Here is a 14246-nt window from a genome sequence, read left to right as displayed (position 1 = left end):
TGTGAATCTCATTTTTGAGGCTGTTGAGGTGCGGGATTTTCCATGCAGGCAAAAAAAAGTAATAAAAAATAATAATAATAAAAAAATCTTCCTGTGTAAGTTAGAATATAAGCAGTCCAGAAGACAGTGTCAGTGACATCAAATCATAGGATTCATTCTGTATTTGGTCAGGTCCCAGTGCTCCCTCCCTGGACTGAGGTAGGTTAAAAATGCATTGCTAAAGGGTGTGGCAGCCTCAGATGCAAATGTGAGTGTAAAAATACTGAGGGTTCTTCTGGCAAGGATCCTGCTGGTTGCATAACTGAATATCCAGGCTGTGTAATATCAGAGTTCAGCAAACAGAAAAATTCATGCTTCCTCCCAGATGAATTTATCCAGACTGAAGTGATTCAGCAAGCTGCTATTTAATGGACAGCCCAAGTCATCCTGCCTTTGGCTGAATAAATTCAGAGGTTGATGTAAATTATTCCATGGAGAATTCACTTGGATTTAGTCTGAGTTGCTGCATCAAGGTAACACGTTAGGACACAGAAATTTTAACTTTGCTCCAGCCAGGTTATGAGGTACAGTATGGCCTGGATTCAGACTTCCCTGTGAACAGGATCAGCAGTAAGCCACCAAATACAAATAATAGGGAATATCATGACTTCTAAAGAATTATTAGAAACTCTTCTCTAACACTCCATGTGTTATGCTGGCAGTGAGGTTCAGTAAAGAATGGTTTCAAATCTTCCTCATTTGACTCCTTCCAGACTCCCAAGTCTACCAGGGATCCTGGGGAGAGGTGGCCATGGGCTCATCTGTCTTAACCAGACCAAGAGGCTGGCAAATGCTCCTTACTCTTTTACATACTGATGTTCATGATAAAATTAATTCCAAATAATTTACTTTGCTGTTGCAATGAACTCCAGACAGGTCTGAGCTGTACAAAAGGAGAGGAAATGGCATTTACAGACAGGCAACGGATCACTCTGTATCAAAGTAGTGTGATTCCCAAAATAGCCTTAACTCCTCTCAGTTCCCAGATTGACTTTTAGAATAAAAGTCAATTTTTTGGTTTCAAACCACAAAGATCTTTGTTCCTGTGAATCTCATTGGTGGAACACAAATTGGTGCTTTTTTCCCCCTGCCTTCTGCTGCCATAGCAGAGATTATTTTAGAGCCCATTTAATGTATAGAGAAATGAGAAAAAGGGGCGTGGATATTTTCCATCTCCCATATGCACTTCTCCTACTTCAGCCAAAAGCTAGGGCTGGGCTGGGCAGAAAACCACAGGAATTCCAGAGGATAGATAGATTTTTGCCAGGACATGGAGGCTTAGAGAAGCCATGGCAGAAAGTTTTAGCTGGTCTCCCTTTCTCATGAAGATAGTTTCTTGCTTTCTTGTTTGTTTTGCATAGAATCATGGCTTTACTAACCTCTCAAGACTGGGCTGACATTTTTTCCCACCACCACATTCTTTGAGAGTTGTTAAGCATAGAGCTGGTTTTAAATCTTGCGATGTGATAAGATGCACCCTGGCTGCTAAATCCATCCACCATCTACTTTAATGGGGGTCACAAACATAGCCAGAATCATAAAAGGATGCAATATATACTCAGAATGAAGAGTCTTCCTTTCTTCTGAAATTTCCATCGTATCAAGAACGCTTAATGAAGTCTTAGTATTAGAAGGCATCAAAGCAGCTTTAGGTGCTCAGCCCTGACATAGAATTTCTTGTCCCTACTGCCAGTAGTTGCAGATTTTGTTGTATTACTTCGAACCAAACAAAACCACAAAATCACTGCTATGCAAGCTTTAAAAACTCTCCTTAGATGGCTGTTGCAAATTAAGGCTATTCAAGCTTTACAGCATTTCACTTAGAAGTAACAATCCAATAATAAACATTCTGTTGCTAAACAGAATCAAATTTCTGCCATTCCTATAATGCTACCAGAACTGTGGGTAAAAGCTGTAGTAAAATTGGACAGCTTATACAACACTAGAATTTACAGACTAATACAATCAAGGTTTAAAATGTACAAGTCCTGCTCCGTGGACCCTTTTCCCCATGAAAATATCCTCTGAGATCAATAACTCCCCAGTGTAGGAAAGCTCTGTGAAAACAGCAGCAGAAAACCTCTGTTTCATTACAATCCACCTTATGCTCTTCCAGGATATAAACAACAGTTCCACTCCACAGTCCTTTCCAAGTAAGGATTTTTATGTGAATTTTTATCCAGCTTCCTCACAGATCTTTGACTTCCATGTATCAAGAAACTCTTGAGTAATTCAGTTAGATTTGGAAATCTGAAGCAACTCTACCAAGTAAAATGGTGAGACACTCACAAACAAAACATACAGTACTCAATCTTCCCCAGCTTTTGGAAATACTTTCCCACTCTATAATCAGGTCAAAAGATGCTGCTTTTGTTGCATTAGTCACTGCACAAGTGTTTGGAAGATATATAAAGCGAAGAGTCTATAATAGCTTAATCTTTAAAAGGCCAAATTCTTCCCAAGAGTGAAAAAACAAGGACAGCAGTTGGAGTCCCCTCCATGTGGACAGAACAAGCAAAGTAATTCCCAGTCTATGCAGTACAAAGGTTGTTTAGTGTAAAACTCAGTGCTCCTAGCTTATCAAAGCACTCTAAAGACACACGTGACAGGAGGCTCACAGGAGCACCCACTGACCTCAGCCAATAACCAACCCCACACTCAGAGACATAACTGGTACCTTAAAGACTCTTGCTTTGGGACCCCACCACATGCCTCTTGCAGGATCAAATCCAGACAATAGCAACCCCCCCCCCTCCCCCATCTCTTGTTCACAGATCCTTTCTTGCCCCTTTTCACCAGCTAAGAGAGCAGCCATAGTCTCTGGAGGCACAGCTGAGGCCTCACACTGCAGTGCCCTGCAAATATGAAGCACAGCTACCCGGTGGCAGAGACACAGCACATACCTGATCCTTTGCTGGGACCAGCAGCTCTTCAATCATCATGCTGTCCCGGGCATAGGAGCTCCTGTTCAGCGTGTAGGACCTATCCGAACTGAAGGAGCGGAGGCTGTTGTATTTACCATTTATCATAGAAAGTGCAGGTGACAATGAGATGAACAGAAAATAAAAATAAAAAAAAATTAATACATGCAACTTCCAGGGATAGCATAAAATGGCAAAATATACATAATCTGTGAAATAAATACAAGGAGGAAAATGGAAAAAAAGTATTTGATTATAGTTAAATATTCCCTTCCCTACAATATGCATAAGCAAAATCTCAACAGATTACTGCTTTGGCAGTAATGTTGTGGCTTTAGAATAAATCTAGAAAAGTGTATTCAGGTATTTAGATGAACTTTGATAAATATCTCCATGCCCTAATCCTGAAGGCGACCCACCAGGGCAGGTCTCAGGGGAGCTGTGGGCAGTTCACAGTGCCTGCCCACACAGCTCAGGTTGCTGAAGCAGGTTTAACTAAGAGCAAGTTTTATGTGTTGTCATTCTCTTTGTGGCTGAACCACTTCTGACATTGCTACAAACACCACAGTTATCCCAATAGTTAGAAAGGAAAGGATCATAAGTTTGAAATGAAAGGAAAAATAAATTTGCTTATTGACAACTAAGTACAGAGTCTGATGTTTTGGGAATTATTTTGTGCATGTTAAACTATTTAGAATTAACTATGATCACTGTTAACGTGTTGCAATTAAACCAACACAGGAGTGCTTTACAATTAACCCTGGAAGGTACATTATGGTATGTGCTAAAAACATGCTGCAGGCCTAGACATGCTTGCTACGTGACAAAAAATAAAGTAGTAAAAAATGTGAATTAATACAAAGCAACATCCATCAACATATTACACTTTTGAACTAGCAACACTTTTCACACTCAAAACTCTACAATATGTTTCATGCATTTAGTAGTTGCTAATTTAATTTCTCTAATCCCTTAGCACACGTTCCTTCTTGTGCTGGAAGCAGAACTGGGATCTTAACTACACACTGTACACATATGTTAAGCAGACTTTTACATGATAAAGGGGATAAAGAATTAAAGCTATATTTGTTATAACAGAGGGATATTCTCTAGGGCTGAACCCACCCCCTGCTCCCCAAAATAAAAACATGTCACTTTCCAAAGCTGAATAAAATGAAGATAAGCAATGGCAGCAGCAGAAAGATGAAAGAGATGTAACACGATGCCATGCCTTCTTACCTGACTTTTGGACTAAAGCAATTTACATTGGAAAAGAAACAGGAGAAATAGAAAGCAAAGAATCAGACAGGAAAAGCAAGATGTTATGGCTGGATGGCTTATTTATTTAATGTGTTCATTTCTTAATGTTACACTCAGAATCAGCAGTAAGATACATCCACAGAATATTTTTTGCTAAATTAAATACTTCACAGAAAAAAAACACAGTATTTGTCTCCTCTGAGCATAACATGGGCAATGCAAAAAAATGAGCTACGCAGCAACAAATAGTAATGGCACTGCTAAAACCAGAAGCATGGGAATATTAGATTTCTCTCAAAGAAAAGATAACATGGGGTTGAACCTCAGATCTCCCTAACAGATTGTGACTGTGGAATCTGCTCTCCCACCTGCACAGGAGCACTCTTTGCAGGAAGAGAGCTGTAAGGAGTGAAAGGTAAATCAGTGCTGGGCTCTGCACACAGAGCATGCTCCCTCTGCAACACCACTGCCCTGGTCCAGCCCTGATCACAGTGACAGGGCTGTGTGATCACCCTGCTCACACCAGATCTGATAGCAGCATGTCAACTTTGTTAATTCAGTTTACTATGACAGGAGATGCTCCCTTCAGATCTAATTTGCTGATTTTCTGGCTAATGGACTATTTAAAGCATCTTGGCATTTCTCATGAATTTATTATCTCATAAATACTTATTAACTTCCCTAAAAATTGTAAATCAAGCACAACATGGCTGGAGTCTACTAAAGAGCAAATTTCGACTGCATACTTGCATTTCTAATGCAGCCGTAGCAAACACGACTGAAGGGTAGACATCTAAACTTTACCTTATGGGAGTTGTCATTTGCTGTTAGACAATGAACTCACTTTTTAAAACAGATCTTTAAACTACAGCATAGGAAAAAGCCCTCAGGGCTCCAGCTTATGAGGTTTAATTATTAGCTTCAGTACAATTCAACTGTCAGTAACTACACTGCAAATCCACAACTATGGAAGTAATCTCTGCTCACACAGCTTTAACTGCTTTGAGCAACACACACTGAAGGCTTTAACAACATTCAAAAATAAAATCTAAAATACTGATCTGGAAATACCTGCATTGAAATTAACATTAGTAAGACGACATATTAATTTTACAACATTTTATCAGGTTCACAGAAACTTTGGCCTGTTTTTCATAACACATAATCCATTCCCTGTCAAAATAAGTCCTGCAACAAATTTAGGGGAAACTTCTTTTTTTTTTTTTTCTTGGGGGGGAGCTTTTTTTTTTTTTAATGTTGTCTTTCTCAACTGGATTACTCACTAGCACCTTTAAAGAAATAAAAGCACCAAATAGCAAAATGATTTGTCATTCAGTTTTTCTGGCATTTACATTCTTCAGCAAAACACACCCATCAGGGAGCCCTCTACTGTGAGTATCAGTCTGACCAGTAGTAGTCGAAATAAACTTGGCTTTGCTGGCTGCTCTAAATCAGTTTCTAGACCAGCTGCAGACCACTAGCAAAGAGGTTCCTCGGAAATGCTCAGAGCATGAACAGAGACCAGAAAAAGTGAATCGTTAAGTTTTCTGTATCATTGCCATAAGAAGCCAACATGAATAAAGAATATGAAATAAAACTGCAGTGAACATATGCTTCAAAGGAAGTACACCCCCTCTACTTCACTTCAAAACAGACTGCAGTGCCGTGTGGAATAGCGCGCTTGGTTTGTAAATACTTGTACCTGTGGTGACACACAAACATGAGAAACAGCAAATACAGTACCTGGCAGACCGGGCTCCCAGGCTGAAGCCCATGTATCCTTCAGCAGGCAGAGAATCATCTCCCAGCTCTTTCAGATCCTGGGGTCCGAGGTATTTGTCTGTATCACCTGTCATTGCATCCTCACCTGCCAATACAAAAGCCAGGCTGGAATCAGAGCTACACGCATGGCAGATGTTTGTGTGCTTACTAAGTCATAACGCCCTTCTCTGCTCACCAATAAGGAATCAATCCAGTCACCCCCACTTTCCCTAAGGCTCTTTCCGTGCTGTGTGTTAATTATCCACCCTCTGAATGTGCCTGAGAAAATAATTTTATTGGGGGACAACCGAAAGAAGCAAAATTCCACCTTGACGTAAACCCAATAAAGTTATATGAGAGATGACTTTTGCCCAATAGTTTCAGCAAGCTATTGAGTTCTTCTGTACTTTGCATCATTGCACTCACTTTCCTTATGGAAAAAAGACCAAAAAAAAGCCGAGCTGACAAAGTTTGATCATTCCGTGTGAGGGAAAAAAACCCCAACAAAACAACAAACCAATCAACAAAACCAAACCAACCCCTGGCTGTGGGAGACAGCCTGTTTGCCCACCAGTCCTGAAAAGTGCAGCAAGCTAGAAAGGAGGCAGAGGGAAGGAAGAGGCCCGCCTTCCACCTTGGATATTTCTCAATACCTTTTGGAAGTTTGAACGTAAGTCGGGAATTTTTTTTAATTTTTTTTTATTTTAAATGAACCGCTCCCCACTGCCAGGTTGATTTCGGAAGATAAGCGCTTCCCGAAGCTGTTCTGCCTGCAGCAGCGGGGCCGAGGGCGGTGCAGCCCCATCCCCGGATGAACATCCCTCGGCGGAACAAAGCCGGGCCCGCCGGGGCCCCGGAGCGGGGCGGGACCCCGGGCACCGCCGGGACACGTGGGATGCGACCATCCGCATGGAAAGAGATCTTTGGCTGTTTTATCCAAAAAACCCCAACAGGAGGGGAAGTTAGATGTTGGGAGAGGCGGGCAGGCGCCACAAAGGGTTAACGGAGCAGCTGCCCGGCGGGGAGCATTTGCATGCCATTACATCATGCAAACCTACATTCCTGCATTGACAGAGCAAGTCCAAAATATGCCTTTTGCGGTTGCTGGATTTCGCCTCCTCCCCACCCCCGTCCCGTTCCCTCAACAGCACAGAGCAGAGAGCGCTCCTTGTAAACTCATGGCTTGCCGATATTCACTCTCCTCCTTAGTTGTGAACGCCTTTTAGGTGTGTTAAGTTTAAATTGCACAACAGAGAAGTCTAACAACAGCGCGTTCCCGAAGGTAAGAGACTCCCAAGCCCAGAGTCACGTTTCCCGCTTTCATTAAAGGAGTTTAGACTAGTCTCCATTTACTAAACTCAGGAAACCACAGGCGAGCACTGCTTATAAACTAACAATCAAGTCTAAAAATACCCCTTCAGCTACTGCTTTGCAAACGGCAAACAAACAGACCAACTTTCTCCTCCAGCCCAGCAACAACCAGTATTTTAAACAGCAGTTAAAAAGCTAAAATGTTCACAATACACCAGAAAGCATTCAAAAACCCGAAACAGAAACATCATACATCAAGTGAAACTTTAAAAAGTCTTACTGTTTTGGAAAGCCATTTTCACCAGCCTGGTCTATATGATTTTTTTTTCCCCTGGTGTTTCCAAGAATTCCTATTAGTCCTATTAGTCCTTAAGCAGTGATTTAGACTTAATCTCCAAACCAGCACAAGCAAACTAATCCCTGTGGGTCATATTCGCTTTCCACACAACAACTGAGATCTTCTTAACATCTTGATCTCTTCGTATGTATTTTAGGACATGTGCATCTTTGTCCTCTCAACTCAGATTAAAGTTCTTTGCAAATATGAAACAAAACGAAAAATAGTAAATTTTAAAAAAAGAAAAATCCCTTTTTAATCACTCTGCAGACATCCCTTTAAAGCTTCTGCTGATTGGATTACAGCCTCCCTTGGCAAGCCTCTTGAATGGTGACATAAATGCAGGCACTCTAGTTATTTGTATGTAAATAGGGGTGCTGCGAGGGTGTAGTTTTTCTGTAACTTGATGCCGGGGCTGAGCAGGGAGCGCGGGGCTGCGGGGAAGGCGCTGCCTCCGCCCGCCCTTCCCGGCCGGGGCCGGCGCCTCCCCCGCGCCCACCCCGCTGCCCCGGGGAGCCCATCCTCAGCACAGCCCCCCTCCCTCCCCGCCCTTGCTCTGTGGGGCTGCTGACCACGGAGAAAACCGGACCCAACCTGCGAGGCGAAGATGCGGCCCGGACAGGGCGAGAGATCTGGGCAACTTTCAGCAGCTACCACCGGACCGCTAAATTTGGAGACTTCTGCCCTTACTATACCTGAAGACAAGCGCTACGCCACTATAAGGAGCAGAGGAGGCATTTTTTAAAAGAGCATCATTTCTCAAAGGCAAGGAGAATGATTTTAAAAAGCCCCATAAAGTCGAGCTGTAAAATACCTTAGATGTTACCCTGCTCTGCAGCTAAAGCAGCCGGGGCAGGATTAAGCTGATGAAATGCCCTCATCAAAGGAAAAAATGCATCTAGGAGTGGTAATTTCAAAGAATTCCAGACATTGTTTTGTGATCGTGGGAGGCTGGAGCAAAATGGGTGGTGCACGTTTCAGCAATCCCACTCTGTTCAATTAGGTGCTGCAGCCTAATCCTCTGCGCTTCAGGTAACTGTGAGCACAGTGTTTGCTCACAGCACACGGAATTCCTGGAGAGTGTCCCATGAAAGAGTGAAGATAAAACTCATCTCTGAACACAAACAACAGAGAAATGCCCAACAATAAGGCATGGATGAGAAAACACTAAAAGATACTGTGCTGCTTTGCTGCCTTTGCCATCCTTCCCTTCCTAATCGGCTACATGTTGAAGAAAGGTAATGTCCCTGCTAACAGTGGGTAAACAAAGCTTTCGCAGGTTGAGAAAGCAGCTCAAAGTCCAGGGAAAAACTGCGGCAGTAGGTCAAAGCAAGGGCCCATCGGTTCTAGTCTCCGAAAGCAGCCACATTTCACAGGAGAGTATGGGAACATGAACCAGCAGAAGTACTCCAGAACATTTTTCTAGCTGGCACTGACTTGAGCACATATTTTCTATACCTGAAAGAGGTTTTTACAGTCATGAACAGGCTTGGGTTTTTGTTTTTGTTTTTTTTTCTTTTTTAAATTCTTCCAGTTACACTTTGAACTCACGCAAATTTTTTATGCTCCCCACACCAAGGACATCTGCAAGGAATCATAAAAGTCAACTACCTCCCGCAGGAGGACCAGCCCTTTCAAGGTGGATCTGCCTCTTGCTGGTTTCACTGATGCCGCCCCCTATTTTTAGACTTTTCTAGAGCAGATAGCATTGCTGCTCACTTTGTCACCCGTTATGTGTTCTAGACTATCCCTCACACAATTTGTTTGGTTTTATTTTCTGGGATAGAAAATTCTACTATTTTTTACTCTTTTTTCTCCCCAAGAATCTTTTTCTTGCCTCTGATCACCTTTCTCATCCCAAGTTTTCCCAGTCCCCCAGCATGTCTCCTACAGATGGTAACTGCAGGAGCACTGGGCAGGTGTTCTTTTTAGAGACCAGTGCGATATACAGGCTCTCTGGCAGCAGGAGGGAAGGCATCATGTGGCTTGGGAAAAGTCCCAGACAAAATTTAATCATAGGCTGGGATCCAGATGAGCATTTGTCATTTGGCTTTGCTAGAGATACCTGAGGATCTTGCCACTCCTTCATCACAGCCTGTCCAGATCTGCCTTGATGGCAGAAGAGGTACAGGGAAAAGGAGGATATTTCAGGCTGTAGCCAAGGTTTTGGTTTCACAAAGTATGGAGAAAAGCCAATACCGAACCACTGAAACTTTTATGAACCTGTGAAATTTTACGGAGCCAAAGAAACTCCAAAAACTGAGATAAAAACAATTTAATAAATCAACCCCTCCCAAAATGACCAATAACAGATTTTCATGCATGATGATGTTCTGACCTGTCTTAAATGCTCTTAAACTGTTGTATCTTAGCACCTACTCAGGGATCAGGCAATGTGCATTCATGTTCTGTTAGGATGTCTGTCTAATCTTCCAGGGATTGATTAACATGATGCTTATTCTTACTGAGGCAGGCATCTCCATTAAATGGGTTTAAAACAGTGTCCTGGTTTACACCCAAAAGTTTGTTATCTACTGAAGGCCAAATAAAAAAAAATTGAAACCTCAAGAATAATTGTTTTTTGAAAATGTCTAAACTCTCCACACCTGATCAGGTTTAGGGATTGCATTCTTTTTGCCCTTCACTGCTCACAGTCTCTCTCCTCGTATCAGCTTCCATGGCTTGCTGTCCCTTCTCCTCTGGGACAGCAGCAGCGGCTTTAGGAAGGGCTGTAGTGACAGGGCTCATGGCAGGGTTGTGGCAGGCGCAGCAGGGCTCCAGCTCCCTGCACCAGATTAAAGATCCTGCAGCTGCCCAGAGGGATGCTGAGAGGATGAGCATGTGCTGCAGACGAGGGGATTCCTTCTGGGCCTCCTGAAGGCAATTGGAGTTGAGCTTTACCACAGTTGAGCCCTGCTCCCTACCAGGCCCAAGTCCATGGGCACAGGGCTGGGACTCCCAGCTGCACAGGGAGCCAGCTCACAGCTGGAGACGGTGAGAGGAAAGACCCAGTTCTCCCAGTCTCAGGTTTCACATTAATAAAATTTGCAATCTCTTTAAAAATAAAAGCACAGCACACGCTCAGTGCATGTTGAGAGATGCTCTTCTACAAACTGCTGCATATGAAGGCGAGCCCTCATTTCTCTTCCCCACAAATCATGTTCACATCTTTCAAAAAAACACAATTTCTGTTTTGCGGTGTAGCAGTTGTCGAACTCTTAACCTCATTTGGGCAGATTTGCCAGAGTGGTCTAGGAAAAAGAATAAAAAATCTCTCTTCTCAACCACTTTGACTCCAAACCAAACTCTCCTCAGCAGGGAAGAGAAATTACACAATTTAAATATGTAAATACTTATTTAGTGGGCACAGCAAGACATAAAACACAAGGAAATTGTTTCCTGACATTTGTCCCCAAGCTCTGAGCCTCTACTTTCCAAGTCTTCAATTTCTCTTGTGAGAGAAACCTTGAGGGTTGTGGCTCATTGGGAAGCCATTCAACAAGTCTGTCTCACTGAAGAGTTTTGGCTGACTACATGAACACAGCCGAGTGAGGGAAAGCTTGGATTTGTTTGCTAAATTTGTGCCTTTCTCCCACTTGGAAATCAGCTCCCTGGCTCTGAGATTTGTCAGAGTGCCTTACCATCTTGAACAGATTTGTTTCGACTGGTGTAAGTGGATGCATTGCATATAAATACCTAACACTAACTCTGAGGAATTGTGGGGATGGGCATCACTGAGTTGTCTTTACAAATATGCAAGTCAGGGAAGAGACACAGGAACAGTGGTTATCACCTCAAAGCCTGTAATTCATCACAAGCCTTGTAAACCACTTCTAATCTGATTTGTGAGTTCCCTTTCAGTGCTGGGTTTGAAAAAGACTCTGTCATCACAGTATCATAGAATGGCCTAGGTTGTAAGGGACCTTAAAGATCATCTTGTTCCAACGCTGCTGCCATGGACAGGGACACCTTCCACTAGACCAGGTTGCTCAAAGCAACAAACATCCAGCCTGGCCTTGAACACTTTTAGGGATGGAGCATCCACATCTTCGCTGGGAACTCAATCCAGTTCCTCACCACCCTCATAGTGAAGAATTTCTTCCTAATATTGAATCTAAACCTACCCTCTTTCAGCTTAAAATCCATTTCGCTTGCTCTGTCACTACATGCCCTGGTAAAAACTCAAACTTTCCTATTAGTCCCATTCAGGTCTCCCTGGAACCTTCTCCAGGATGAACAAACCCAACTCTCTCAGCCTGTTTTCACAGGAGAGGTGCTCCAGCTCTCTGATCATCTTTGTGGCTTCCTCTGGATTTGCTCCAACAGCTCCATGTCCTTTTCACATTGGGAACCTAGAGCTGGATGCAGCATTCCAGGTGGGGTCCAGTGAGAGCTGCCCTGGTGCTTTGGATGAAGCCCAGGACACAGTTGGATATTTCTGTATTTCTGGGCTGCAAGTGCACATTGCCAGGTCACGTGGAGCTTCTCTTTCACCAACCACCTCAAGTCCTTCTCCTCAAGGCTGTTCCAAATCTATTCTCCACCTAGCTTGTATTTATGCTTGGGATTGCCCTGATCTTGATGCAGGACCTTGCACTTGGCCTTGCTGAACGACATGAGCTTCACATGATCCCACCTCTCAAGCCTGTTCAGGTCCCTCTGGGTGGCACCCCTGGCATCCCTTCCCTCCAGCATGTCAACCACACCTCACAGCTGGGTGTCACCAGCAAACCTGCTAAGGGTGCACTGATCCTAATGTCATCCCACATTGCCAACAAAAATGTGAAATGGCACCATTTCCAACACCAATCCCTGAGGAATGGCACAAATTACTGCTCTCCACTTGGGCAGAGAGTCTTTGAACACAACTCTGAGTGCCTCACCCAGCCAATTCCTTAGCCACAGAGTTGTCCATCCATCAAATCTCTCTTCAGTTTAGACACAAGGATGCAGAGCAGGACTGTTTATGTATAAATGAGTCTCTCAGCTCCCCTGGCAACAACATGGGTGCAGAATATAGTCTGCAATATGCAAGGAAACAATCATATTACCTGAATTCCTAATTGTTGATTTGGTCCTTGTTATACTGCAAGTTAGTGACTAGAGAAACCCACCACAGATTTGGCCTTAAAAATGATCCCATACATTACAATTTATACCTTTAGTTCCAGCACCCAGGCTCCCCACAGGGTATACAATTTCTCATCTGTACCTCGCTGTGCAGTGGGACACAACAAGTTCCTGCCCTGTTAACTCACACTATTATGCTGCCAGCTGAAACAATGCAGTATTTTGAGCAAGACAATGGCCTAGGAGGGCTGTTTGGAAAACACATATGTATGGTAAGAACATGATCCATTTGGAACTGCTGCACTGGGAACACAATGACAGATGGAAAACAAACCAAAAGCCTCAATGCGTGAATTAAACAAGAGCTGCACACAAAGAACAGATATATCTTTTACACCTTGCTGCTTGAATGCTATGAAAATAAAAAGCAAATACATCAATAAGAATGAAGAAAGAGAGATTGACTAAAGAAGAACAAGAAAATGGAACAGAGTCACTTGTTTTAAAAAAATCAAGATCTTTGTTCTTTCTGCCATTGATTTCCACTATCAGACATTTCTTCCATTTTACCCTTTCTTCTCTTTTACCCTTTTGTCCAGTATTTAATTTTTCAGTTAAAACAATAAAACATTTTTTCACTTCATAGAAGCAACAGCAAAATTATTATTCCAGGAAAGTGAAGGTAATTTGATAAAAAAATCATAAGAAATTCAGAAAAAAAGTTAGTGTATTATCAGCTATTATCAAATAGTGTATTATAGTGTATTACGGTGTATTATCAAATAGCTCAAAGAATTTTTGAAAGCACTCTTAATTGTAAAGCAGAAGTTACTGTTAGTGAGATAATAAGAAAATCATCTGAAAGGATTAGTTTTCAGACAGATGAAATAAAAGGAAGAGGCTTAAGTTAAATATCAGTGCAATACAAAAATGCAAAATACCTTCTTCAACATCTGACAAATATTCAGCATCACTGAGTATTTCAGGGGCATTGGCTTTACGAACTGCATGATTTAAATAAACAAAACAATTAAAAAAAAGCACATACTATTGACGTGTCAACAAAATCAATGTACAACAATAACAAATGTGCAATGACCATATCCAGCTAATAATGTGTGTTAGTCTTGGGTTTTTTAAACAGATATTTCTTACAACCACAAAGAGGAAAAAAAAAAAAAAATTCGAATTTTTAATACCTTCATCATCAGACATATCAAGAACTTCATTCATGGTTTCGGGTACATTCATTTTGTGCTTTTCTGTAACAGTCTGTAATAGAAAAAAAAAGTAATTTTAATTATTTTAGAGTGCAGGCATAATTTTTCTTAAAATTCCAGTTATTAAAATTAAATGCAAGATAAAATTTTTATCTGCAGGTAGAAAAACAAGACTTAATTTTTTTAGCTTTTTATTCACTTTCTATTTTAAAGACATATTGATCTATACATTAAAAAGACTACGGAAATAGGTAATATTGTATTTTTTAAACTATGTTCATATTGTAGCAGAAATGCATGAGCAGAAAGTTTAGATGATGATATCAA

At 41.9% G+C, this 14246-nt stretch overlaps 1 protein-coding gene across 17 annotated transcripts in view; it reads right to left on the bottom strand.

Moving 5' to 3' along the window:
- Positions 1-14246, bottom strand: part of ANK3 (ankyrin 3) — a 291521-nt gene that overhangs the window by 66356 nt on the left and 210919 nt on the right. For 9 of the 17 annotated variants that reach the window (XM_058841986.1, XM_058841993.1, XM_058841988.1 and 6 more), the window contains 5 exons: positions 13899-13971; positions 13641-13703; positions 5964-6087; positions 4200-4211; positions 2943-3045 (listed from right to left, as the gene is read on the bottom strand). In XM_058841986.1, coding sequence (XP_058697969.1) covers positions 2943-3045; positions 4200-4211; positions 5964-6087; positions 13641-13703; positions 13899-13971 — 375 coding nt within the window. The remainder of the gene's footprint in view (positions 1-2942; positions 3046-4199; positions 4212-5963; positions 6088-13640; positions 13704-13898; positions 13972-14246) is intronic. The other 8 variants (XM_058842005.1, XM_058841987.1, XM_058841994.1 and 5 more) reach the window with 3 other exon arrangements.

This window comes from Poecile atricapillus, chromosome 6, assembly GCF_030490865.1.
Source record: "Poecile atricapillus isolate bPoeAtr1 chromosome 6, bPoeAtr1.hap1, whole genome shotgun sequence".
Lineage (NCBI taxonomy): Eukaryota > Metazoa > Chordata > Aves > Passeriformes > Paridae > Poecile > Poecile atricapillus.
This window is presented reverse-complemented; position numbering and strand designations above follow the sequence as displayed.